Raw genomic sequence first — 27,394 nt, forward strand, 5'->3', positions numbered from 1 at the left:
GCATAGATTTTTTTGTTGTTGTAGAAAAATTGTGTTTAAGCCAGTCATTAGTTTTGTATTTATATCAATCTTTAACTTAAAGGAAATGTAACTGCTGAATTGGTCAGGATGCTGATTTGGTCAGGGATGGTAACACTGGAGGTTTTAAAACTAAGCCTTGAAGAGTAGATAGAATTTAAATATACAGGAAAGCTAGTTTTAGATGGGGGAGAATTGTAGATGGAGGAATGACATGAGCATGGGGAGGTGAGGCGGTGTAAGGAAATTCCAGAGAAGAGTGCTGTGAAGTCTGAGACAGGCCCAGTCGTATTTCAAAGGGAGAGCCAAAGCCAGCTATCTCTTGAGGGTTAGTCCAAGAAGACCATCTCTCCAAGCCAATTGAATATGACCATGCCTAGGCTCCTGTGATGGAGAAAGAAATGGCAATCCATTCCAGTATTCTTGCCTGGGAAATCCTGGGGACAGAGGAGCCTGGAGGGCTGCAGTCCATAGGATTGCAGAGTCAGACATGACTGAAGTGACTTAGCAGGCTCCTTTGACCCAAGGATTGTATGGAAGACCTGATACTTTGGCCACCTGATGTGAAGAACTGACTCATTGGAAAAGACCCTGATGCTGGGAAATATTGAGGGCAGGAGGAGAAGGGGACGACAGAGGATGAGATGGTTGGGTGGCATCACTGACTCAATGGACATGAGTTTGAGTAAGCTCCGGGAGTTGTTGATGGGCAGGGAAGCCTGGCATGCTGCAGTCCATGGGGTCACAAAGAGTTGGACATGGCTGAGCGACTGAATTGAACTGAACTACATGCGAGGCACATTTCATGTGTGTTAGTGAATTAAATCCTCACAGCAGTCCCATAAGGTAGATTCTGTTGTGACCCCTGGTTTACAGATCAATTGGGTACAGCACAGTAGGCTGCTTTTTGTGTGTGCAATGTATCTGTATTCACTATTTTTCCTCATGGCTTTGACTCACAGTTCCTATGATATACTGGACAGTGAGTTATCTAGTTAAAACAGAAATGTATCAGGTGAGCATAGGGTGGAAGTGGATACTTGGAAAGAAGGTCAGCTAGGGATCAGAGAGTTAAGTATCTTGAATTAATTTTTCTACAGGTATGAGGCATTTACTGACATTTTGAGTAGGAAGTGGCATGATGACCATTTTTAGTAGAATTGGTCTGAAAAGATAGGCAGGATGAATTGAGGGTGTGATGAGGGTGGGAGGTAAATGTGATATCAGCTGACCAGTTAGGAAGCTAATGAAATAGTCCATGGCAGAGTGATGTGATAAAAAGCTGGGTCACAGTAGTGATAACAGTAACACGGAGCCACAGATCAAAGAGCCATTATGAGGTCCTGGTGGCTGTTGTCATATAGATAACAGTAAGTCTGAAGGGCTGGAGGAGTCACAGGAGGCTCACTCTCTGATAGGGTGATAGGCGAAGGTGGTGAATTTATTTCTATCTTTTTATTTTTAAATGTTTGTGTTTGTTTGTTTATTTGGCTGCACAGGGTCTTAGTTGTGGCATTCAGGATCTTTAGTTGCAGCATGTGGGATCTAGGTCTCTGACCAGGGATTGAACCCCAGGCCCCCTGCATTGGGAGCATGGAGTCTTAACCACTGGACCACTGGGTAAGTCCCAAAGGTGGTGAATTTAGCATTAGCTTTTTTTTTTTTACTTTTCAGAATATTGATTTCATTCCAGTTTGGGATGTGTTATTGTATTTGGTATCCTGACTTCAATTCTTAAACTTTATTTTGTGTGTGTCCCGGTTTTTGGTATGGATGGCATTATATATCCGTATATTTTAACTTCACATTAATCCTTTACCTAGTAAAAATAGGATCTTTACTTATTATTTAATATGTAATTAAGATGTTATTGTTATTAATATATGTAAATTATTAATAATGTTTTAATTTACTGTAGGTCATCAGACCAGGATGAAGAGGGCAAGACCGAGAAGAAATGTATCATATCTGACCCCTCCTTTTCCATGGTAACAGTTCAACGGGAAGATAGTGGTATCACCTGGGAGACCAGTTCAAGTAGGCCTTCCACTCCTTGGGCCTCAGAAGAAAGTCAGACGTCTGGTGTGTGTAGTCTGGAAGGGTCGACTCTGAATTCTCCTCCAGGGAGTGTTTCTTTTATTGTGGATGAAGTTAAAAAAGTTCGGAAAAAAAAGCCTAAGTCAAAGCATGGCTCACCATCTCTGCGTCGGAAAGGCAACAAAAAGAGAAATTCTTTCGAATCCCAAGATGCCCCTGCAAACAAAACAAGTCAGGAACTAACCACCCAGAAAGAGAAGTCATCTACTGGCACTTATGATAAGATGAGAAAAAAGAAGAGCACCTCAAGTACACCTCCCATTACGGGGGCAATATACAAAGAATACAAGCCCTTAGTGTTAAGGCCAGTCTACATAGGAACAGTACAGTATAAAATCAAGATGTTCAATTCTGTTAAAGAAGAATTAATTCCTCTGCAATTTTATGGAACATTGCCAAAGGGTTATGTCATTAAAGAAATCCATTATAGGAAGGGGAAAGATGCATCCATTAGTCTAGAGCCAGAGTCAGGTGATCATGATCTTAAAGTAGTTCCCAAAACAGGCAAATCAGCAGCCCAAAGCATAGAAGATGTTAAAGGAAAAGAGCTTGCGCCACCCTGGAGAGATGTGTTCTCTAAAGGATCAAAGTCCCTGACCTCCTTATTCGGTCATGAAGATCAGAAGAAAACTTACGATGATTTTCCCTTAAGGGCTGCATCTGCCACCCAGCACACAGCTTCCTCTCATACAAGTCATGCCATAGCAGAACGGGAATCACAGCTCAGCCCTCCTCGGGTAGTGCCACAACTGCTGACTGATGAAGCAAAGCCCCATGACATGAAGCCTTCCTCTCTTGCACCCGCTACATCTGTAGCCACGTTCCTGGAAACTGCAAAGGAAGAATCTGAGGCTGATTCACAAGAAACAGTAATTGCAGAGCCTGACTCTTCAGTCTCACTGCCTGTACTGGATGAAGTGAAGACGGAAGACATGTCTTCGATTGACCATTCCATTTCACTAGAGGCAGAGAAGGGTTCTCTGGAATCAGGTGCACCGGGTCTGACAGCCTCTATCCAGGAAGATTTCAGCCCTGGGAGAGAGGAGCTGGATCTGACTTCACGGGAAAGGGCAGAACCAGTCGCTGACCAACTGACCCCTCCTCACCTCAGCATCAAAGGAGAGAAGGAAGAAACTGTGTCTGAGCCATCCATTTCTCTTTCTGAAGCTCTAGTGGTAGAGGAACCAGACAAGGAAGAGACAGAAATGCCCCTACCAATGGCTGCTGTCCCTGAACCTGAAGATTCTAACTTAGTGGAAGAAGAAGAGATCATAGAACTTGATTACCCAGAAAGTCCATCAGTTTCTGAGGAGCCCTTCCCACCACGCTTGGCCCCTGAAGTGGAGGAAAAAGAGGAGACCCTTCTGCCATTACTGACAACTTCAACACCTGAACAGGTCGCCTTGTCTGAGGAAGAAAGAGAGGAAAATGAGTCTGTTTCTACTGATTCTGCTTTTGTGTCAGAGTATTCAGCCCCACAGGATTGGAACTATGAACTAGAGAAGCAAGAAGCTGAGCCAGTTTCTTTACCTCATGTGACAGCTGTATCTGAACATGCAGTTTTGTCAGAAGAAGAGGATGATAAATTTGAGCCTTCCTCCCCAACTTCAGCTTCTATATCTGTCTCACCCTCCACAACTGAGAAAACCCTTGAATGCCAGTCCCCACTGTTTTCAGCAGTTACACCAGAACCCACGATCCTGTCCGGAGAAGAGGGCTCAGAAAGTTACACGCCGGACTCCACATCTGCTTCTGAATATTTAGTTCCCTCTCAGGCAACGGAAGAGTCACCAAAGAAAACAGTAGACCTTAAGTCCCCATCAGAGTCACAAGGTGTTTCTGAGCCCCTGATTCTGTCAGAAGAAGAGAATGAAGACCCCGGGCTGTGTTCCCCAGAGTTGGCCTCGTTACCTGAATGCTCCCTCCCACCATCCACAACTGAGGGGACTCCTGAATGCCAGGCCCCACCGCTTTCAGCCATGACATCTGAACACCCTGTCCTGTCAGAAGGAGAGAACCTAGGAAATGAGGGTGTCACACGAGATTCAGCACTGACCTTCCAAAATGCAGTCCCACCAAATGTAAGACAGGAATCCCCAAAGAACATAATTGATGATGTCTCCCTGTTGAGATCAGAAGGTGTTTCTGAGCACAAGACTGTGTTAGAAGAAGAGAAGGAAGATGCTGGATTCTATACCCCAGAGGTGGCCTCATTACCTGACCGCTCCCTCCCACCATCCACAACTGAGGGGACTGCTGAGTGCCAGGCCCCTCGACTTTCAGCTGCCCCACCTGATCACGTGGTCCCCTCGGAAGAAGAGAGAGTAGAAATGGAGCGGTACACACCCTCTTCCGCCTCTGCTTCTGAACTTTCAGAACCACCGTATGCAACACCGGAATCACAGGAGGAAGAAATTGTCCACACATCCCCTTTAAATCTAAAAGGTTCCTCCTCCCCCATGATTTTCTCAGAAGAAGAGCAAGAAGACATTGGACCTTTTTCTCCAGACTCGGCTTTTGTGTCAGAATTCTCATTTCCACCCTATGCAACAACAGGGAAGAGAGAATTTGAGTGTGATTCTCCAATATGTTTAACATCACCATCTGAACACACTATTTTGTCAGATGAAGACACCGAGGAAACGGAACTTTTTTCTCCAGACTCAGCATCACAAGCTTCCATCCCACCCTATAGGATCCCAGAAATGAACAGAAAGGAAATTGAGCCTGATTCACTGTTAACTGCAATGGCTGCATCAGGATATTCCCGCTTCTCAGAAGCAGATGAGGAAGAAAAAATTGCACCAACGACTACACCTGTACCTGAGCATCTAAGTTCATCACAGCAGCAAAGAGCTGAACCTTCAATGTCTGCACCTGAAGACTTGAGTCAGCTCCCTTCAACAAATGAAGCAGAGAAAGCAGAAATTAAGCCAGATGCTCAAACAACATCAACATCTGTATCTGAATATCTCATTCTGGCACAGAAGCAGAGAACTCGAACGTATTCAGAACCTGAGCCTGAAAACTCGGTTCCACCAAGGTTAACCAGTGATTCAGAGAGGGGAGAAACCAAGTCTAGTTCATCGCTAGCTGCACCACCTGCACAATCACCCACAGTAAAGGAAGAAACCAAACCTGTTTTGCCGGCATCTCAGTGTTCAGTTTCACCTGATTCAGTACGTGCAATTAAGAAAGAACAAGAACCCGAAACATCCCTCACTCCAAAATCTGCAGATGAGCAGATGGCTTTGTTAAAAGTTGAAAGTAAGGAAGAAATTGTGCCTGATTCTCAAGAAGCTATAGCACATGTATTGCGGGATCAAGAAATGGAGCCTCAGCCTCCAAATGTCCCAGAGTCTGGGATGAAAGATTCAGTTCTGCCTGACTTGGCAGATGAGCCAGAGAAGGATGTCAAACCCAACTTAGCTCCAACTGTGACATCTAAACTAGAACAGAGGAGGTTGTCAGAGAATGAGCCCGAAGTAATGAAGCCATATTCACCTCTAAAGGAAGCATCTTTATCTAAACCTGAGATTTCATCCATGGTAGAAACAGAAGTGAAACTTGATTCTAAAGTAACGGGTCCACCTGGAGTGCTGCATTCAGCTTCACCAGGAGTGGAACAGGAAGGTGAGCATGGACCACCTGTAGCAGAATTTTCAGCTTTGTCAGAAGAAACAAAGAAGGAAATTGAACCCAGTGCTTCAATAACCATAACATCTGAGACAAAGCATGATTCCAACTTAACCAAATTAGCAAAAGAAGAAATCCCAACAGACTTACCTCTTACCACCCCTATAGAACATCCAGTCTTAACAAAGGTAGAAAAGAGTGAATTAGGAAGTGGTTTACCACCTGTAGATGAGCATTCACTTTTTAAAGAAGAAGGCAAGGTAGCAATCAAAGCCAGCCCTTCTCCCACTGAAACTGCTGCTTCACAATATCCAGCTTGGTCCGAAGTCAAGAAAGAAATTAAATTTGATTTACCTGCAAGCGTATCCTCTATATCAGAGCATTCTGTTGTGTCAAAGGTAGAGACTGAAGACATTAAACCTGGGTTGGCAATAACCAAGACTTTGTCTTCTCAGCATCCAGATGTATCAAAGGAAGCAAGGGTGGAAGACAAACAAGATCTTTCATTTCCTACAGTTCTCGACTCTGAGTATTTGGATTTATCACAGAAAAAAAATTATGTGTCTGCCTCAGAGATGTCGGGACCTGAACATGTGCCTTCACTCAGCCCAGGTGGTGAGATAAAGAAAACAGAAGCTGAACTTCCTTCCTTACAGAACGTGTCACCTGCACCCAAATATATAGTCCCAAAAGGCAAAGATGAGGTGACAGCAAGTTCTCCTCCTGAGTTGGAACATTTAACATCAGAAGATTTAGCTTCAACATTCTTAACCTTCGGTGGTGATAAGAGGGAACAGGCAGTAGAGACACCCTCTGTAATTCAGGGAGATTTCCGGTCAGAAAAACCAGGTCTTGCTCGGGCACCGCTGTCTATGGAACCTGAGAAGAGAGACAAGACACATCCAGTATCAGAATTACCTGATACTGGAAGTGCTGGCTCAGAATTCGCTGGTGATGTAAGTAGGCAAAGTGGATCCATACAGACAGAACATATAAAATCTCCCCTACCAGAAACAGAGGATTCTGTCTTAGCAAAAGGCCTACCCGAGCTCAGGAGCCAAGGAGAAGGAAAAGAGGAAAACAGGGAACTTCACGTGTCAACTACAGTTCCTGAAACTTCAGAGGTTTCTTCATACCTTAGGGAGGAACCTCAGATTGAAGAAATGAAATCTCTCTCTGCTAAGATTGTTAGCTTAGGATCAAGGGAAGCATTTACCTCTCGACTGGAAGGAGACAGCCTAGAAGAACTTCAGTCATACACTGTATCCGCAAAAGGATCATCAGAAGAGCCGAACCATTCAGCTGACTTAATAAAAGAAGAAAAACAAGAAATAAGCCCCTTACAGCCAGCAGGAGATTTGAAGGCACAAGTGACAGAAGGTGCTGTAACTAAGCTAAATGAAACTGACCAACCAAACTCATTTCATGTACTGCGGAGTGTAGCAGAGCCATCAAAGTTCGCTTCTTCTGACCTCTTCGTGCAGCAGAAGCCTGAAGAAGCCCTTGATTCAGATCAAGCTGCTGCATTGCCTGACATAAGCAGGTCTTTTGCAGATAAACAAGACCTGGGTATTAAACAAGGTTTGTTTATGAAAGAAAATTTGCCTTTGGAAGAATCAAAATTATTTCTGACAACTGAACCTACGGATGCTAGAGAAACACACATGAAAGAGCCCCTTATTTCTCCAAAGGATGAAAACTGGATGCTGAAAAAGCCAGAAAGAGACTTGATAAGTCATCACGAAGAAAGAGTCATGGGATCTGTGCAGCTGGGTTCTTCTGGCACCAGTGACCTGATGACAGGGCAGCTCAAGCCTGCTCTGCCAGAGAAAGACCACACGCCTGAAATCAGAAAGCAAATTCTGCCACCTTCTGCAGCAGAACCTCACTTAGCATTCCAAGAACCAGTGTCTACTCTTGATACCTCCCGTGATAATATAGAGACCTTAGCAACTGAAACTTACTCTTCTGAAGACATAAAGCTGGCCCCCAAACCAAAATCTTCAGCTGCAGCTGGAAATGTGGAGAGAAGTGAGGCAGAAGTGAAGCAGACCCTTTCTTTTGTTGGGGGTGAAAGTTTGGTAGCGGAGAAAGCAAACACAGAAATTTCCAGGCCTTGCAAAGAAGAAAGCCAGGAAGAAATCAAAATACCTTATGAAGGAGGCCTCCAGAAACCAGTGTCTGGCCCATCAATGGAGCAAGTCAAATCAGAAACTCCTCCCTCTCTTGTCAAAGCTGCCCGTGTCTTGGCTGAAGAGGCAGAACCTGCACTGGGCATTGAAAAAGAAGCACATGGCCGTATATCCCCTTTGCCTGGAGAGAAGCCATTAGAAGAATCCACCGTGGTTCAGCCAAAGGTTGCAGATGATGCTAATGAGAGAGGGAAACCACCATCCGTAGTGAAAGCACCCACGCAAATAAAACCACCCTCCTCAACCCAAGAAAATGAAGAACCTCAACCCCTAGAGTCACCTGAGGTGATACAAAAGCCGCCCAAGGAGCAGAAGGCAGTGGAGCCAAGCATCTCTGAGGAAAAGGCAAAGAAAGGAATTTCATCTTTCACATCATGGGTGTCCAGTTTCTTTTTTAGGTCAAGCACTCAAGATAACAAAGTTGCTGAAAAAGAAGATTTAGAAGCTCAGCCCAGCCCATCTGAAGAAAAAACAGTGACTGTGATAGATTCTGAAGGTCCTGCTCCAGCTGACGTTCATGGAACTGAGAAGCCAGTGGATCATCTATTCCCAGAGGCCAAACCTGAAACTGCTTCAGAATCCGCAGATTCTTTAGTTAAATCTGGTGAGCATCACGATTTTAAAGACAAACCCGCATTGTTATCAAATGTAGAAGTCTCGCCACAGCCAAAATCCAGCTTTGAGGCATCTAGTGACGATTATGGAAAGAAAGAGGTCCTAGACTATTCAGAAGAAATGGACCTGACCTCAGTAGTTACTTCTACTGATGGCGGAGGACATCTTAGAATCCAATCGTATTCTCCCATGAGTGAGAAATCCATTATGGAAGAAGCCAAAAATGCTGTCCCTCTTCATGTCACTGACAGTAAAAGACTCCAGAAGCCAGAAATCTCCCCTCGATCTAAATGGAATATTTCTATTCTTAAAGAAGAGCCAAGAAGTGATCAAAAAGGAAAACCACTCTTGTCTGTTGATGCAACAGATAAGGTGCCACAACAGCCAGAACCAGCTTCAACGAGCTTTGCAAGTAAAACTATCACAGAGGAATCAGAGAAGCTGGAGTCAGTAATTTTGCCAGGAGAAGAACCTAAAGGCAGTTTAATTGATCTTGATGAAGACAGACTAGGGAAAGAGATGCCAAAACCCATTTCCTTGAAAATTTCTGAAGAGGAAATAAAACTCAGATCTGTTAGCCCAGCTGAGGAGAAAGGTACCTTGGGAATGAGATCATATTCCTTGGCAGAAAAGAAGGCGCTGGCAGAAAAACAAGAGACAGCAGCCCCATTAGACCATAGAGAAATTAATGAAATAGAGAAGGCAAAAATTATACATGGGCCTAGCCCTGTTAAATTGGAAGAACCAAAAGCTGCTACTGTGCGGCAGCAAGTCTATCAAAATGAAGACCACAAAGAAAGATACGAAATTATTGAGGAGGAGAAAGGAGAAGAAAAAGAAGAGCGGTCACATGCATTTCCAGAAGGGAGGGAGCAGGAAATACAGCCATATTCCTTAAGTATAGCCAGACATCAGCCCGAAGAGTCTGATGTCTCTTTCCGTCTTACTTGGGGTGAAACCCAACCATTTTCATTAGTTAAAACTACAGAAGCTGCTGAAACATCAGAAACCACGATCTCAGAGGCTTACTCTGAAATCAGGGAAACAAAGGCAGTAGGAAGTCAACCACATCCATTAGAAGAACGAGAAGTTTTGGTGGAGGAAACCAAGGCTTTCCTTCCAGTGGATCTTCCTTATCATGATGAAATAAATGAGCCCTCTTTACCTAAGGAAGGAAACCTGGGACTGGAAAAGTCAAGCAGGGATGTGGTGACTCACAGTGAAGAAAAGGGACAGGTCATAGTGTCAGAGCTGCCAAAAGGTGGCTCAGTTGGTACTGCAAAAGAAAGTAAACAAGGCTCTCCATCTAAAGAATCTGAAAGGATTTTAGATCGTCCTTTTGGTGAAACAAAGAGCTTAGAAACACCTTCATATCTGTTGTCGTCTGTGAAACCGCAAACACTCGCTTCAGGAGCATCTCCAGAAGTTAGTCCAGAGAAGAAACAAGAACAACCACGGTCAGAAGTGACTCCAGATAGGCCTACAGTCCTTACTACTCAAACATCTAAAGATCTAACATCTGAAATGTTTGAACAGCCTGTTCTTGTTTCAAAACACCACTTGGAGGCTGCAGAAGATTCCCAAGTCTATGAACCATGCCCTTCAGCAAGCAGTAACTATGCTCAATTTATAACTAATGCAACAATCAGGGCTGATGAGGTGGTTTCTAAGGAGTCTGAAGACACAAGCGTAAGAGATGAAGAATTTACAGTGACTAGTAAGCCAGCTGGACTTTCTGAAGAGCAAAAGAGTGCCTTCAGTATCATTTCTGAAGGTTGTGAGATACTGAATATTCATGCTCCTGCATTTATTTCTTCAGTTGATCAGGAAGAAAGTGAACAAATGCAAGATAAGTTAGAATATTTGGAAGAGAAGATCTCATTTAAGCCTGTACTCCTCCATGATGAGAGTGAGGAAATTGCTTGCCATAAAACACTACAGAGTAAGTTAGAAGATTCTGATATAAAAGTTATATCATTGAAAGAAGACCAACAGAAGGAAATTCATACAGCCAAAGAGGAGATACCCACAGACTCCGAAACTGGTGATTTAGCCTTTAATCAGCCCACAAGTCCCGATGAAGAGGATTACTTTGAAAAATATACATTGATTGATTATAACATCTCCCCTGACCCAGAAAAACAGAGAGCACCATGGAAAGTAGAGGCAGGACTATCAAAGGAAGTTCCAGAAGAAACTGTCTCTTTCCCAGAACATTCAGAGGAAGGTGCCCTAGAACATGAATATGACTTGGTGAAATTAGATGAAAGTTTCTATGGACTCGAAAAGGACTACAGCAAATTATCTGACCCAGAGACCCGAAAGTCTTTGGTTATCCAAAAATTAACAGACAGAGATGCTCCAAAGAGCACAGACAGAGACGTGGACTCAAAGTCACCTGGGATGCCTTTATTTGATGAAGAGGAAGGAGTTTTGCCACGAACTCAGATATTTCCTACCACTGCAAAAGCCATCAATCCTGAACTTCTGGAGGAGCCACCTGCACTTGCATTTTTATACAAAGATCTGTATGAAGAAGCAGTTGGAGAGAAAAAGAAAGAAGGAGAGACAGCTTCTGAAGGTGACAGTGTGAATTCTGAAGCTTCATTTCCAAGCAGAAATTCTGACACTGAAGATGGAACAGGAATATATTTTGAGAAGTACATACTCAAAGATGACATTCTCCATGACACTTCTGTAACTGAAAAGGACCAAGGCCAAGGTCTCGAAGAAAAGCCAATTGGTAAGGATGATTCATACCAACCAATAACTACAGAAGGGGAAATCTGGGGCAAGTTTGCAACTATTGGCAGGGAGGAGAGTCTGGAGGAAAAACAGAAAGCAGCTTACAGGGAAGGAGAATCAGTAGGCCACATGGAGACTCTTGACAGTGTAGCCATGCAGAGGAAAGCTCCCATCACTGAGGAAGTGAGAGTGGTTACCCAGAGGATAAGCTATGCGGTTCCATTTGAAGACACTCATCATGTCCTGGAGAGAGTAGATGAAACAAGCAGTCAGACTAATGAAGCAGCAAATGCAAACCCAGAGGTCAGTCTGAATGTCCCGGTGCAAGTGTCCTTCCCAGAGGAAGAATTTGCATCCGGTGCAACTTGCATGCAAGAAACACTGCAAGAAGAACCTCAAATAATGGTTCCCCCTGAGCCGAGTGGAGACTGGGTCCGCAGTAGCCCTGTTCAGGATGAGTATGAATTTGCTGAATCCCTGAATTATGAAGTGGTTACTCAAGACACTCTTTCTGAAGACCTATATTCAGAGTCCACCCCTGAAGATGTGTTATCTCAAGGAAAAGAATCCTTTGAACATGTCAGTGAAAATGAACTTGTGACTGGAGCAGAACAAAGAAAGTCTACTGAACAGAAAGAGTTGGGCATAGAGATGGCAGAACAAGACCAGTCACTATCAGAGTTGGTAACGGAGAAGGAACAAAAGGAAATGAAAACATCTCAGATTGACACATATTGCTACACATGCAGAAGCCCAATTTCTGCTGTGGACACGATGCTTGGCACTCACAAGGACCATGAGATTTCAACACTTGATACAGCTATAAGTGCTGTAAAGGTAAATAGATTTTAAAGTGTATAAGTGTGTAATCATATGTAGACAATTAATCTGTTTTCTCAATTTAAAAAATGACCAATATTTGATACATTCATCTTAAGGCATAATAGTCTGAAAAAAAAACTTGATATTTCCCTAGTTATTTAGGTAACATCACTTTGACAGGCATTTACTGGCTACATAATATGTGCCAGTTTTTTTTTTTCTAAATTCTCTGTATACCAGGATAAATAATTGGCATTCCCAGTTAACTGTCTGTGAGGTCTCTTATTTTGTAAAAGTAGCCCTTAACATTATCCAAAAAAGAAATAATTTTAAATACAAAAATACATGTTAGAGGATAGAACAAAATTTATTTTCTATTATCTACAGTATGATCCTTTAAAAATATACATTATATCATATTAAACAATTTTGCTACAAGCTTTATAAAATGCTCAAGACAGTAAGACATTTAAAATTTTGATTTTCTCCACATTTCTTCTTTATTTATAAAATTGATGGCAGAAATGGAAAGTTTTTGCATTCCTTCTGGCTATGTCTATAGACTCCCACTGTTAGAAAGTTAGTCACAACACCTATCCTTATAAATATCTTACTTCTTAGAAATACTATTGGAACTCAAACACTTAGTCTTTAAGATTCTCACCTACCTTTCAGTAGCCTTCTAACTGGAATCTCCACTCTTATTTCATCAATCTATTCTCCATGCAGTAGCAGAATGATCTAAAATTGCAAGTAATAGCAAGAACTGAGCACTTAACTATGGGCCAGGCAATATGTTAAGTTCTTTATATACAGGATATTGTTTAATTCTCACAAAAATCCTGTCACTGTCTTTGATTTGGAGGTAACAGAATGGGCTCAGAGAGCCCATTAAGTCCAAGATCATAGAAGACGGAACTAGGACTGGTACCCGGATCTGTCTGATGCCAGAGTGCGTGCTTTTGATGTGCATCTCTGTTGCTCTGCTCAGGGCCTTCGTAACAGTAGTGGTTTTCAATATGATCATTCAGTTAGGTCACTGATAATTGTCAGATTCCTTTTGATTCAGTAGGATAACACATTTGAATCTTGGATTTTTTTTTTTTCTGGAAAAATAATCCTTCTCAACTTGTATGATATTGGTTCTATTTTTACAGTGTGAAATTTTGTTGAAACTTTACCTAGTCAAGTTTGGGGGTAGGCCGTGGTTCAATTTCTTTTTGGACTCTCAGGCATTCAGATGAAACATGTCCCGTTCTTTGATGACACTTGGTTTTGTTAACTAACAACTACTGGGTACTGTCAGCAGAAAGAAGACTTTTTTCCAGCCTTCTTAATTATGTTCTGTTTATCTCTGTGAGTTTTAGAAATTAAAAAAATAATTCTGTCTAAATCCTGTCAATTTAAAACAAATTTCAGAAGCAGAGAGAGAGAGATGATGTCTCCTGCTTTAAAACCATTTTAAAGTTCTTTTTATTTTTCTCCGGACCTTCTCCAAAGAGTATGAACAGAAAGTGCAAAACAAATTGACTAAGCCAGAGACTTGCTTTGTTCATTAAATGGACTGTGAAGACTGAGTTGGTTGGCACTTTTTAAAAATTAAAAATAAATTGAAGAAGTTGTCACTTGAGAATTCTCTAGCATCTTGTGAGTGGCCATCTGTGATTTTTCGGGAACTGACGGCTGCATTTGTAGATTATCCAGGTCCTGGCTTCTCCCTCCACTCTATCCCCGTTGTGGTGGATTATCTTTTATCTGTCATGTATTTCTTCCATCACTCTCTTCCTTCCCTCTTTCTCTCTCCCTTCCTATTCCATGTTAAGAGCTGTGCTCATCATAGGGAATAAAAACAAAAATAAAGGAAGCTGGACTTGTAGCTCCCCCAAATCACATAGCATCCTGGAAATGCAGTGTTCTGAGCGAAAAACCCTCTGGGAGTGAGTGAAATGGTGAAGGGGGACTGGAGAGATGGCGAAGGTGTCTTGAGAAGGTGCAGCTTTGGCGAGCCTAAATAGGATAGAATTCTTCTAACAAACCAGGGCAGGGAGGACATTCTAGACACAAGGATTGCCTTCTAAAAAGGCACGTAGGTGAGAGAATCCTGGAGCCCTGTGGAGAAGAGGCGGGGGCGTGAGCAGGAAGCAGAGAACCAGATCCTGAAGGGATTTCCCACAGTGTAATCTCTCCATCGTTCTGTGGATAGTGAATCAGGTGGATGGAAGCTCTTTTATTCTGTGTTGTTAAGTTTCGAAGGAAAGATCACAGCTACCTTTATAACTAATACGTACTGTTGAGGGTCATTAGAATCTTCAGATCTCTTTACTAGATAGTTTTCATTGTTTGGTGTGCTAGATTTCAGGCCTGGTGACTTCTCAGGGTCATGTGAGGCAAGCGCACCTGGAACCATTGGTGCAAATATGAGGAGGTTTCTCAGCTATGTTGGACCAGTGCAGAGAAAAGTCTGCTATCTAAGAAGAAAGAAAGTGTATAAAAATTGAGGCCTTACTAAGGAGAAAGAATTCAATTCATAGTTTACTAAAACAAGTATACTTTGTATTCACCAGCTGACCAAGAAGGCATTCCTCTTGCATAGGAAAATAAACTGTTCATTGCTCTCACTCATAAGCTTCCTAATTGTTTATCAGACATTACCTATATAGTCAATTTAGATGAAGCAGCAAAGAAAATTTAAAAGTTGATTTGTTTGTGACCATGATATAGTGTACCTCTACCAAACATACTAAATTTATAAGGAAATCGGAACTCTCTGCTTGAAGTTCTTTTCTCAAATGTCATATACTAAGGATAACTTCATTTTTTTCTTCAGGTTCAATTAGCGGACTTTCTAGAAGATTTGCAAGAAAAATCCTTGAGGATTGAAGCCTTTGTCAGTGAGATAGAATCCTTTTTTAATACCATTGAGGTAAGTTACCTTTCCCTTTTTACTTTATCCCAATTCGCTTAAAATATCACAAGTAAATAAAGCTAAAATGACCTGAATTGGGGATTGTGTGTGCCTTTGTGGTTTGCCATTGTTGGTTTTGTTCCATTAAAAATAGTCTTTAAATCTTCCCTCTGTGTTATCAGTGAGATTACTTCCTGTCTAAGGATAAATGATGTGCCCTTAAAAACACATACACATATACAAATAGGGTACTAACTATGATAGGGCAAACACTTTACATGCTTGCCCAATTTGATCCTTACAGTAACCATATGAAATGGGAGTTATTATTGCTCCCATTTTATAGATAAAAAACTGAGATTTAGAGTTAAGTATATTACCCAAGGTCATAGTAAGTTTATAGCCAAGATTGGAACTTACTTGCTCTACCATCCTGCCTTTCACTGGGTTAGCCCTGCAGAGATGCTCTAAAGCGTTGTCCGGTATTCCATGCTAAGGACAGATGAGTGTCTCTCGTGGTACCACTGTCTTTGATGAGTTCATGCCGACCCTGCTCTCTCTGCAGTGAAAGAAGGGGATAGGAATGCTCCTTTGATATATGAATTCAGCCCATGCTGGGGTCCAGCCCCCGCAGGATCCAGGGTAACCCTCAGGAGAAATGGTGTCAGCGAATGATTTAGAGCAAGATAGAGAAAGAATATCAATAACCTCAGATATGCAGATGATACCACCCTTATGGCAGAAAGTGAAGAGGAACTAAAAAGCCTCTTGATGAAAGTGAAAGAAGAGAGTGAAAAAGTTGGCTTAAAGCTCAACATTCAGAAAACGAAGATCATGGCATCTGGTCCCATTACTTCATGGGAAATAGATGGGGAAACAGTGGAAACAGTGTCAGACTTTATTTTTTGGGGCTCCAAAATCACTGCAGATGGTGACTGCAACCATGAAATTAAAAGACGCTTACTCCTTGGAAGAAAAGTTATGACCAACCTAGATAGCATATTAAAAAGCAGGGACAGAATTGAATCGCCAATCTATGTCTGATGCAGGATGCAGCATGCTTGGGGCTGGTGCATGGGGATGACCCAGAGAGATGTTATGGGGAGGGAGGTGGGAGGGGGGTTCATGTTTGGGAACGCATGTAAGAATTAAAGATTTTAAAATTTAAAAAAATAAAAAACTAAAAAAAAAAAAAAAAGCAGGGACATTGCTTTGCTGACTAAGGTCTGTCTAGTCAAGGCTATGGTTTTTCCAGTAGTCATCTATGGATGTGAGAGTTGGACTGTGAAGAAGGCTGAGCACTGAAGAATTGATGCTTTTGAAATGTGGTGTTGGAGAAGACTCTTGAGAGTCCCTTGGACTGCAAGGAGATCCAACCAGTCCATTCTGAAGGAGATCAGCCCTGGGATTTCTTTGGAAGGAATGATGCTAAAGCTGAAGCTCCAGTCCTTTGGCCCCCTCATGCGAAGAGTTGACTCATTGGAAAAGACTCTGATGCTGGGAGGGATTGGGGGCAGGAGGAGAAGGGGACGACAGAGGATGAGATGGCTGGATGGCATCACGGACTCGATGGACGTGAGTCTGAGTGAACTCCAGGAGATGGTGATGGACAGGGAGGCCTGGCGTGCTGCGATTCATTGGGTCGCAAAGTGTCGGACACGACTGAGCGACTGAACTGAACTGAACGGAACTGAAAGAAAGAATGTTGTAGATAAGAAAATAGAGGAGAGAAAGAGGCTGATATTCCTTTCTTTACACAGAAAGCCAATAAAGCCCCGAGACAAGGAGCTTGCTCTGTTCACAGAGGCCGTAGGTGCCCTCCCGGTCTCCTGAGGGAGTGAAGACGCAGAACATCTTCCCGTTCAGGTCTTAGAAACCCAGGCAGATAAGTGAACGCAGAGAGCCTCTATGCTCCAAGGGATCAGGCTGGAAAAGAGAGTAAGAGAGAGAAAGAAAGAAAAAAAAGACACGGGGTGACCAAGCTTCAGTGAGCGAGGCCCGTTACTTTATTTTCAAAAGGGACTTTTATAGCTTGACTTGTACATAGAGGGAAATGAAAGATGCGAGGTCATGTAGAATCAGCCCAAACACTCCAGCAGTTTTGCCCTTATTAAAGCCAGGATTTTTTCTGCATACCTTTCCCACAAATGATGTTGTGTACAGTATCTTCTGGCCTTGGAGGCCTGTGGACATTTTATGACCCTCTTTTGATAAAGGCTGCTCAACCAGAAAACCTATTTTCCCTCAAAGTGTTTTTCCTTTATATTTCTAATCTATGTCAGCCTCAGAAAATGCTAAACAGAGTTACATTTCTCATGGAGCAAAGGGGCAGTGAGTTACAAGAAAGAACCAATTAGCTCAAAGGCCTGATGTGGTTACTTTCAAGGCTACACTTGTTTTTCTTACATTCCAACTATGTTAACTAATGCACTCCCAGGTGCACAGTGGATAAGAGATATGGGAACTTAGCAACAAGCATTGGCCCAATAATGAAATCCTACACCAGCACTACTCTAATAACTTTTAACTCTTTGAAAGGGTCTATGTTTTAGGCTTCCCATACCTTTAGTTGGGAGGCTGTGAATAATCGCAAGCATAGCTGCAAGAGTCTGGATAAACCTGCCAAGCAAGCTAGAATGCTAACAGAGGGGGTTTGATTTGAAATATTCCTCTCATGTCCAGGAGACTTATTAGCTAGAGCCCTAAGTTGATTTTCTCCAGAGAAAGGTGGTCAGGGATAGCCCCCTGTTAATGTCAGGAGAGTTGGTGAAAGTCATAAAATAATAAAACAGACAGATTCTGGTTTGGGGGTAGATGCTCAAGCTGGTCTAGGGAGCCCCTCAAGTCCTGAAGCCTTGCTTATCAGGTCTCTTCCGCATAACCTTGTCATGGGTCGGATGATCGCCTGTGCTGGCTCCCGGCAAGCCCAGATATCCTTACTTATCAGTCAGGATTGACAGGCTTCTGTGGGAGGCGGGAGTGCAGTTTCCCCATCACTCCTCGTTCTAGCTTGCTTGTGAACGGTCTGCTTAACTCCTGTTGTAAATCAGTTAAGTGAAAGTGAAGTCACTCCGTCGTGTCCGACTCTCTGCAACCCCAGGGACTGTAGCCTACCAGGCTGCTAAGTCCATGGGATTTTCCAGGCAAGAGTACTGGAGGGGGGTGCCCCTGCTGGTTCTTTTTAGTGCTGTTGCTGCCCAACCTACAGTGCCACCAAAGTGTTCCTTTCAGGCAGTAAACAATGTGATCACCTCATCACTAGCCCTCTAGTCAGGAAAATCCTGTGGATGGAGGAGCCTGGCGGGGTAAGTCCATGGGGTCACAAAGAGTCGGACATGACTGAGCAACTGTCACACACACTAGTCAGGACAGCCAAGCATCAGAGTTTGTCCAGACAAGCCATGTGGTTTCCCCGACTCTAGCAGAAGGTGCCTCTTCCCTGGAGAGCATCTGTGGCTGTGGCACCCTGTCCAGTATCCTTGCTGTTCCCTCCTCCACACTCTGATTTTAGTAGAGTGGGAAAGATGGCACTGAACCCTCTTGGCTAGCTGATCTTCATTCATTGTGATGCCAGGTTTTGTCATGTGGGGATGCAGGTGGGCAAGACTTCCCTACAGATATTTGCGTGTGTGTGTTTCATTAACTAAATCCTTCTAGATTGTCTCTTCTTACAGTGAATTCTGTTGCAGAGATAACTATGGCAAAGGAGGTTGATAGGCTGAAAATTCAGATTGTGTACATCATCTGTGATTCTCTTACCAGAATGCCCAAGATTAATTCTTTAAAAGGCTAGTATTTCTCGTGAAAAATACATATACTTCTTTTTTCACTCAGAATTGGTTTTTTGTTTTTAATTTTTAGGAAAACTGTAGTAAAAATGAGAAACGGCTAGAAGAACAGAATGAGGAAATGATGAAGAAGGTTTTAGCACAATATGATGAGAAAGCCCAGAGCTTTGAGGAAGTGAAGAGAAAGAAGATGGAGTTCCTGCATGACCAGATGGTCCATTTTCTGCAGAGCATGGACACTGCCAAGGACACCCTGGAGACCATTGTGAGAGAAGCCGAGGAGCTTGACGAGACCGTTTTCTTGACTGTAAGCACCATTTCAAACAGATCCAGACACCTTGAACCCAGTCTGGCCCAAGTCTATTTTTAAAAATTCAACTTTTGTTATTTCCTAAGATCATATATGTCTCTCTGGGGAGTTTCTATAATTCTCATTTAAAAATTATTAGGGCATGCCAGATGCTCATGGAAAAGGCCCATCCAGTCCTTAAAGCCATAACACCCAGATCCAGCGAAAGGGCACATGGAAGCCAGCCTGCAGTAGCATCTGTCTGTTCTGTCACGAGGATTGATCGCCTTCTAAGAGGGAGGGAAAGCAGCCTAAAACTTTATTTGTGCTATGCTGCCTGTGGGTGCAGGCCTGATCTTGCAGGGCCCGTCCCCACTCCACGCCCTAATCTGAAATGACCTCTCGACCATGCCCTCTGAGCCTCACCGAGCGGAGGGTAGCATTTTGGTACGCTTTCAGCATGCAAAAGAATGACATAGAATGATACCTCTGTTAGGTATCATGTTAATCTTTTTACAGGGGTCTTCCTGGGGACCAGATTCCTTAATTCAGACAAGTACCTGTGCACAGGGAGTCCCTTGGGTGCTCCTCCAGTTTCGCCCAGAGGCAGCTCTTTGCTCTCCCAATTCCCTAAACTGCGGTAGAATGCTGGTTCTCCTCAGAGCCAGGATTAACCAGGAGTGATGGCGATGTTTTCCTTGAGGGCAATTCCAGACCTAGTTGTCAACTCTGAGGAAAGCACCTCTCTATGATGAGCTGTCAAAGCTCCTCTGTCCTCCCAGCCCTTTAGTGAAGACTGGAGATGGAGCAAGGCAAAACCGGGCAGAAAATTTGGGTGGGATGGACATGGCATCCTCAGAGGAGGGTGAAATCATTCAGTTGCATTATGCTTAATTAAGGCAAAGCTTTAGTATTTTAAAATTAAGTACCTCATGTGAAGTATAACATTAATAAGGTGCTTTGTGTTCCCTAAGAACCTTACCTGGGTTTGATAAGAGTATTTTCTTTTCTCTAGAAGGACAAGTTGTGAAAAAGAAAAGCATGTTTTTCCTACTTATAAAAGTGATATATATGCAGTTTAGAAAATTTGGAAAGTATAGAAAAGCACAGAGAAAGTATCATCTAGAGATAACTACTGATTACATTTTGCGCTCTCTTCTCACACACTGAACACATTTCAGTCATTTTACTTGCTTCAGAGAATTCAGTTCTGGAAACTAATTCATTTGTTAATGAATAGAGAGAAGCAGAGCGGAGGCAAAGTGTTGCCACTTTGCTGATGGTAGAGAGTAGACCTAAAGCCCCCTCCATCCGAGACCCCGCTCCCCACCCCTTCTGAGCACTAATTCCTTTGCTGCGTGGAATGAAGCCCCCCAAAGGAAACAACCTCAAAGGTAGCTGAGGAGTGTAATGATTATTAGAACATACACAATCTTAACTCTCCAGGGCGGTTTTTCTTTATGGTTGTTAACTAGTTTCTCTCTCTCTCTCCCCCCACCCCTTTCCCATCTCAATCTCTCTCTCTGTCTCATTCCTCCGTTAAGTCATTTGAGGAAATCAATGAAAGGTATAGAAAACGTGGCACAATGTAGTGGTGGCTGAGAAGAGCATGACTGTATGCTTTATTTTTAATATTTTGGTGCTTTATAGAAAATGAGCTGCCAGTTTAAAAAGACATACATTTAGTGAGCTCCTGGATCTGCACTTTTAGCTACAGCGCTTTTAAAAGCTAAATGAAAGCTTTTGAAAGAAAACTGCATGTGCTTTAGTTAAATAACAATTATCATAATGTAGGTTTTTAACCGCTTCCTTGAGATGTAGTCTGTATTTCCAACCTAATCTAGACTAGGCTATCTTTTCCGTCACTGCGTACAGAACATTTTGTATATGCTTCGACTTATTGGTTGTATATGAGTATTTGAAAGGATCATTCATATCTGTCTTGAGCAATTTGATGACCTATGTAATCTTTAATGGAATGTTCTCTCATTTTCCCTTCAAAAGGCAGGCATGCATTTATCTTCTCTTTCTGTTCAGCCGACCTAAATGAATCTTCTTTTGATTTTTGTTTCGTGTTTGTTGTTTTTAACACTCAATCTAAGAGAAGTTCTTTAAAGGCAAAACACTCAACAAGAAATCAGGAAGTGTTGTTTATAAAAACACGTAACAACAAATCTTTGTTTATCTTCTGAGCATCTGATAATGAGATGCTCATACTGATCTCATTTTCCTTTCTGCCCCATAGACAGGCTTGAGGTCTTTCCTACAGGCTGAGCCTAATGTTTTTTGTGTTTTTTTTTTTAAATCTATTTTACCCTTTTAATGTAAATTTCTAAAATTGTGAATACCATCTTCAGTTTGCTTCATTCAGTCTCAAATTGTAAAATAGCATAAAGTAAAACATCAGGAATTGGTGATATATTAAAATATATAAAAATGGTTTTCAGTTAGAAACCTGATTTTTCAGATGAGAACCACATAGATGAATCCTATTTACCTGTTAAGGAAATCTATTCAACAGAATATTGCCAATATGTAAACATTTCTTCCATAATTTAATCATAATTAGTATGAAGAAAAAGATATAGGCAAGGAAATAGAGAATGAAAAAATTGATAACAAATGTATAATGAAACTAAAACTTCCCCCTTAAAATTTATGTTTCATATCTACATTAAACTATATTTACAACTTCTGGAAAAAAAAAGAATATTGCCGAAATGCTTTAAGCAAACAATTTGTATATTAATATTGGCAATAGTCAATAAGGGTTTTATTACAGTGGCTTTGTTATAAATAGAATTACTCAGGGAGCTTTAAAAAATGCTGATGACTGAGTCTTACGTCCTGAGATTCTGGCTTAACTGCTGTGGGGTGTGGCCAGGGCATTTTTAAAGCTTGCTAGGTGATTTCAGTGCACAGGCAGGACTGAGAACCTGTGGTTTATAACAGCCTGTTCTCTGGCCCAGTGGTGCCACAGACTGGCGGTGCCTGAATTACCTGTGTGGTAATTCCTGGAGCTCCAGCCCAGATCTACTACAGGAGTATCCAGTAGTGGGACCAGTTCTGGACCAGAACTGAGACCAGTTCTGACACAGGAGCCAGAGGCACACTGTGCAGGTCTGAAAACTGATACCCAGGCCTTGCTCCCAGTTTTCTTTATTTTTTTTTTAAATTACACACTTCTTCTAAGTGTTATTGATGTTTATTTTTACCCCCCAAAGTATATGGATTTAGAATGCCATTCTGTATGCGCTGGACAGCATACAGGCATTTTTGCTTATTTATTATATTTCATCTGCTTGTGGAAGAAACTAATCAGCAAGAAAGTTTAGTGAATGAAAATTTGCAAATGCATTTGCCTTTAAAAATGCTATAGTTTCACATTTTTTACTTTTCTAAACATTAGAATATTAACTTGCTAATATGAGTTGACATGCGTTTAATTCTAAATACCATTTCTTTGGGTTTGTGCTTGAACTTGTTCATCTGTGTGTCTTTTTAATTAATTTTGATCTCATTGTCCAATTGGCAATGAATTAATCTTTGCTAAAGCTGCATGTTGCCAAAAGGAAAGTATACTTGGGATAACCATTATTTTTCTGTAAAGAAAAAAGATAACAAAATTCAGGATTTGATGAAGAAATATGAACAATTAAAGAAAATCTTGTTAAATGTGCACATATGTGATGAAGATTGATTTTTTTCACTGAAATGAAACCTTTCAGGTTCTCATGATAACTTGTACCTTAAAGTCTCAGTGTTATTGGTGTTCCTATGAGAAATGCTGATTTTCTAGTTTCTTCTCCATGCTGCTTTTTCTCCCTCTCATCGTATTATATATCTAAAGGCAATGCTTGCATATTAAATCATTTTTCACAACACCAAAAATGCTTAAATTAAAGAATGCTGTCAAGCATATTTAGACTCAAAATTTGCATATTCTGAAAAACACATTTGCTTAGAAAATGCTGTTCTGTTAAGAGGACGCATGCTTTTTCTGTTTTGCTCTTTTGTGTTATAATAATGGAAGAGAGTCTCAACCATTTGTAGGACCTGCTCATAAAAAGACATTGGCTTGCCCTTACACACACTGATAAATTTTAACAGATCAGTGCATAAGGGAAAATTCAAACATTTTACATGTTTTATCTATAGCTCCAGCTTCTGTGCTATGAAGAGTCCTCCATTTAGTCAGTGACATGTACTGAGAGGGCTTAGTATATGCACTCATAGCCCCTCTTTGTTCATTTTGAGTCTATTATTTCTACCCCCTGCATCCCTAAAGCCTTAATTAAGGTTCACGTTGCCTTCGCTCATCTAGAGCATCCTGGGGCCTCCCAACTGGCTTCGCTGCCTTTCCATGTGCTGGAGATCTTCCTTCAGACTCACGTCAGGGTGTTCTTCTAAAATTCCCTTGTGTAAAACCCTCTGTGACTCTCTTTGCCTTAAAGGGCAAAATGGAAACTCTTGGTAGACGTGAAAGACTTCCCAGTCAAGTCTCAAATCACCTTTCTAGTTCATCTCTAACAGTCTCCATTTCCCAGTTCTCAAGGTCCATGGTCCCCTGTGGCCCTTGAGTGTGTCTTAGTTTTTTATAGCCCCATGCCTTCATTTATGCTGTTCTCTCAGTAACACTCATACTCTGTTGCCTAGGAAACTCCTAAAGATCCTTTAAGACTCAGCAAAAGTTACCTCATCTTTGAAGCCCCTAATGGAGCATCTCCCTCAAATCAGAAGATAGTGAATTTTATTATTCCTAACACTTGTAAGCATAGTGAGCACTCGTTAAATATTTCAGTTATATTTTATCATGTTTTCCACTTATACTGATAAATTTTCCAGACCTAAGATCCTGATATTCTTACCCAAAGGAAACCTTATCCTCTTATTGATTCACATATATTTATGGAAAGCATACTATGTGCCAAGAAACATATACTGTAGAGAAACCAGCAAAGCCCTTTTTTTGGCATGTAGAGTATACTCAGGTGAAGTAGACAAAAACAAATAGGTTGTAATGAGTTTGAGGAAACAGCACAACAGAGTTAAGTAAGAAGCAGCAGAGGTCTGGCCTCTCTGAGGGGCTGACATTCTAATAGCGATCTAAATTAAGTGAGGCAGGAGCCACACAGGTGGCTAGGAGAAGAAAGTTCCAGTAGCAAGTGAAAAGGCTTAGAGTTTGGTGCCCAAACCCCAACGTCCATCGAGTTCCTAATGGTTGACTTAATTTCTGGAAGGTATTTTCTGTCCTTTTGAGTAAGGTACACAGAGGAGAGCTCCTCACCAAATTTTAGGCCCTCATGCTAAAGATAAATGCTTTTGCAGTCCTTCCTTCCCCTGTTTCCCTCTTCAGAATCAACCCTTTTTTTAAGTCCATATTTCACCTGGATGCCAATGCTGAGCGCATCCCTCCTAATAGGGTCTTGAATATAAAGAAAAGTTAATAATTTATATACTGTGGCTTAATTTAGTCTTTCAAGAATAGATAGACTTTATCCTCCCTTTGTTGCTGACCCAGTGCCTGGCACTTAGTCGATGTGTGTATTTTCTTGAAAGACTAAATGGCTAGATATATAATATTGAGAGTTGAAAACAGCAAAGACATCACAAAGTATTTGACTTTCCAGATGGGCTCTGAACCTTTTTTATCTTTAGGGAATAAAAACAATCATTCAAGTGTAATCATTTTTAAGACTAACTTTATAGAGGCAAAATTAAGAATGTGTAATTCAATGGAATCTGTTCAATTTAAGGATATAGGAATGGAGTTTCTAATATTACCAGTTGCACTAAAGAATCCTATGAATAGATTTTAGACATATCTTTCGAGATTTTGAAACATTTTAAATCCTTTTTGGCTCCAATGCCTCACAAAAACCACCACCACCAATACCAACAACAACTTCATTTTGAATAATTGTTCTTAGCTTTCATTATGTATATGTTAATAATTTCTTGACTTATACAGAATTATTTTCCCAACAGGTTGCTTTCTGCAATGGAGAACACTGCTTCTTTAGAGAAAATGCCTGCCGCATTTTCGCTCTTTGAACATTATGATGATAGCTCAGCAAGAAGTGACCAGATGTTAAAACAAGTGGCTGGTAGGAACTTTGATATATTAATTACCTCAGTGAAATTTGGCAGTTATTTCTTGTTTGTTTTGTAAAGTTTTTGAAGCTAAGGAATTATAACTGGAAAAGGAAAAATCTTTCTTGTAAGAATTTAAAGCTAGATTCTGAAATAAAGTGTGAGACTGGCATACCATTTCAGTTATAAACGGCATTTCCATTTGAAGCTTTGTGACTGTGCTGGAATACTGAGGAGGCGGAAGGACGGAGCAGTGGAATCAAAGGGTCTTCTCTCTTTTTTCTCTAAAGAAGATTTCTCTCTCTTAGAGATTATTTGCTTCACGCCAGCAGCCAGGTATAAAAGGAAAGATAAATCAAATATTTTCATATATATTGTACAGGTTTTTCTTTCGGAGCAGCTTTCCCCTCTTCAGTTGAGTTCTTTTTCCTTTTTCTCAAACTAAACAGATTAACATAGAGAACTAACAGCTCAGCATCATGCTATGTAGCCAGGAGCCTCCTCCTGCTCAGCTGTCAAAAGCATCCTGCCGACTCTTCAAAATACTTTTTTAATGTGCTATTTTAACAAACAAGACAATGAAATTTATTTAGATTTTTTTCAAAGCTACTGTGTTTCAGTGAAGTAACCAAGTTTCACTTAATGTAAAATGTACTCCTTAAAAGATGCTATAATCTTGCAAAGCAAACCATAAAGACAATTTCTGTTTTCAAATTGGGAATTAATTTTTATTCCCATGAGGAGTTTTAATTTAGTAACTAGTAAAAGTTTACTGTGTCTTCAAAAAAACTGAAAAACAAAAAAGCTCCCCCCCCAGCCCCCAACACTATATAAAATGAAAAATTCAGTTATTTGTCCTAATGGATTTTCTTTAGGTATATCTCAGAACAAAGGGGTATTTTCTTATCATGTCGCATTTGAATGGAGCCAAGATTGCAAACCAAGAAATTCTGGTCAACAGAGTAGCTCTTTTATTTTTAAGGGATTTTTTTTTTTTCTTTAAAAAAAAACTATTTGTTTTAATTGGAGGCTAATTACTTTACAATATTGTAGTGGTTTTTGCCATACATTGACGTGAATCAGCCATGGGTATACATGTGTTCCCCATTCTGAACCCCCCTCCCACCTCCCTCCCCATCCCATCCCCTAGGGTCATCCTAGTGTACCAGCCCTGAGTACCCTGTCTCAAGGACATTCTTTTGAATCTGATGGGCAGTGAGGGGGCGTTTTGTACATTTCAGAGGTCACAAAGTGTTAATGGTGCATTCACAAACAGTACATGTGGCAGTCCCAGTAGTGCCAAGCTCTTAGGGGGGACTGGTCTGTGAGATTTGAACGCCACACATTGCGCCTCTGCTTCAGAGAGTATAACGAGAAACAGAGCAGCCCTAACGGTTCCTCCTGCTTACGTGATGCCGGGCAGGGTGGAGACTGTTTCTAGTTGGACTGTCCTCTAATCTCACAACTCTAGAAGACAGGTTTTATTGTTATTCCCATCTGACAGGTGAGGAAATAGACTGAACAGAGACTTGTTTCTCATATTGCTCTAGATACACAGCTGTTGGGGATGTGTGTGGCAGGGGTGTTTGGCTTTCAGAGTCTCTGCGCTTGATCCACTGGTCTGCACCAAACAGGCTGAGTGTATTGCTGTGAAAGGGGGGATAACCATAGATTCGTGACACCCCAAGGCTTCTTGACTCTGCTCCTTAGAACTTAAAAAAAAAAATTGTGTAAAATAAAATTGACCATTTTAACCATGTTGAAGCCACCATTGTGCAACCATTACCGCTAATCCAGCTCCAGAATTATTTAGCAAAACTGAAACTGCGTCTGTTAAATAACAGTTCCTCATTCCTCCCACCCACACCCCCAGGCTCTGGCAACCACCCTTTTACTTCCTGTCTCTATGGATTTAACTACTCTTAAGTACCTCATATAAATGGAATTCTGCAGTACTTGTCTTTTTTGTGACGGGCTTATTTCACTGAGCATCATGTCCTCTAAGTTTACCCGTCTTGTACCATGTGTCAAAATGCCCTACCTTATTAAAGCTGAATAAATCCCATTGTATGTCGATACTGCATTTTGCTTATCCATTCACTTGTTGATACACTTCTGAGTTCCTTTCACCTTTTGGCTACTGCAGATAATGCTGTTCTCCTGGGGACTTTCTTGAAAGCTCAGTTGTGTGGGA

At 41.5% G+C, this 27,394-nt stretch overlaps 1 protein-coding gene across 4 annotated transcripts in view; it reads left to right on the forward strand.

Annotated features, from left to right (window-relative positions):
• The window catches only part of CMYA5 (cardiomyopathy associated 5), a 99,137-nt gene that overhangs the window by 42,122 nt on the left and 29,621 nt on the right, over positions 1-27,394 (forward strand). For 2 of the 4 annotated variants that reach the window (XR_011258420.1, XM_069597558.1), the window contains exons 2-6: positions 1,937-12,140; positions 14,953-15,048; positions 18,892-19,125; positions 20,652-20,674; positions 25,096-25,214. Coding sequence is in view for 1 of the 4 variants with exons in the window: in XM_069597558.1 (XP_069453659.1) it covers positions 1,937-12,140; positions 14,953-15,048; positions 18,892-19,125; positions 20,652-20,674; positions 25,096-25,214 (10,676 nt within the window). In the remaining 3 variants the exon portion in view is untranslated. The remainder of the gene's footprint in view (positions 1-1,936; positions 12,141-14,952; positions 15,049-18,891; positions 19,126-20,651; positions 20,675-25,095; positions 25,215-27,394) is intronic. The other 2 variants (XR_011258422.1, XR_011258421.1) reach the window with 1 other exon arrangement.

This window comes from Ovis canadensis, chromosome 7, assembly GCF_042477335.2.
Source record: "Ovis canadensis isolate MfBH-ARS-UI-01 breed Bighorn chromosome 7, ARS-UI_OviCan_v2, whole genome shotgun sequence".
Taxonomy (NCBI): domain Eukaryota; kingdom Metazoa; phylum Chordata; class Mammalia; order Artiodactyla; family Bovidae; genus Ovis; species Ovis canadensis.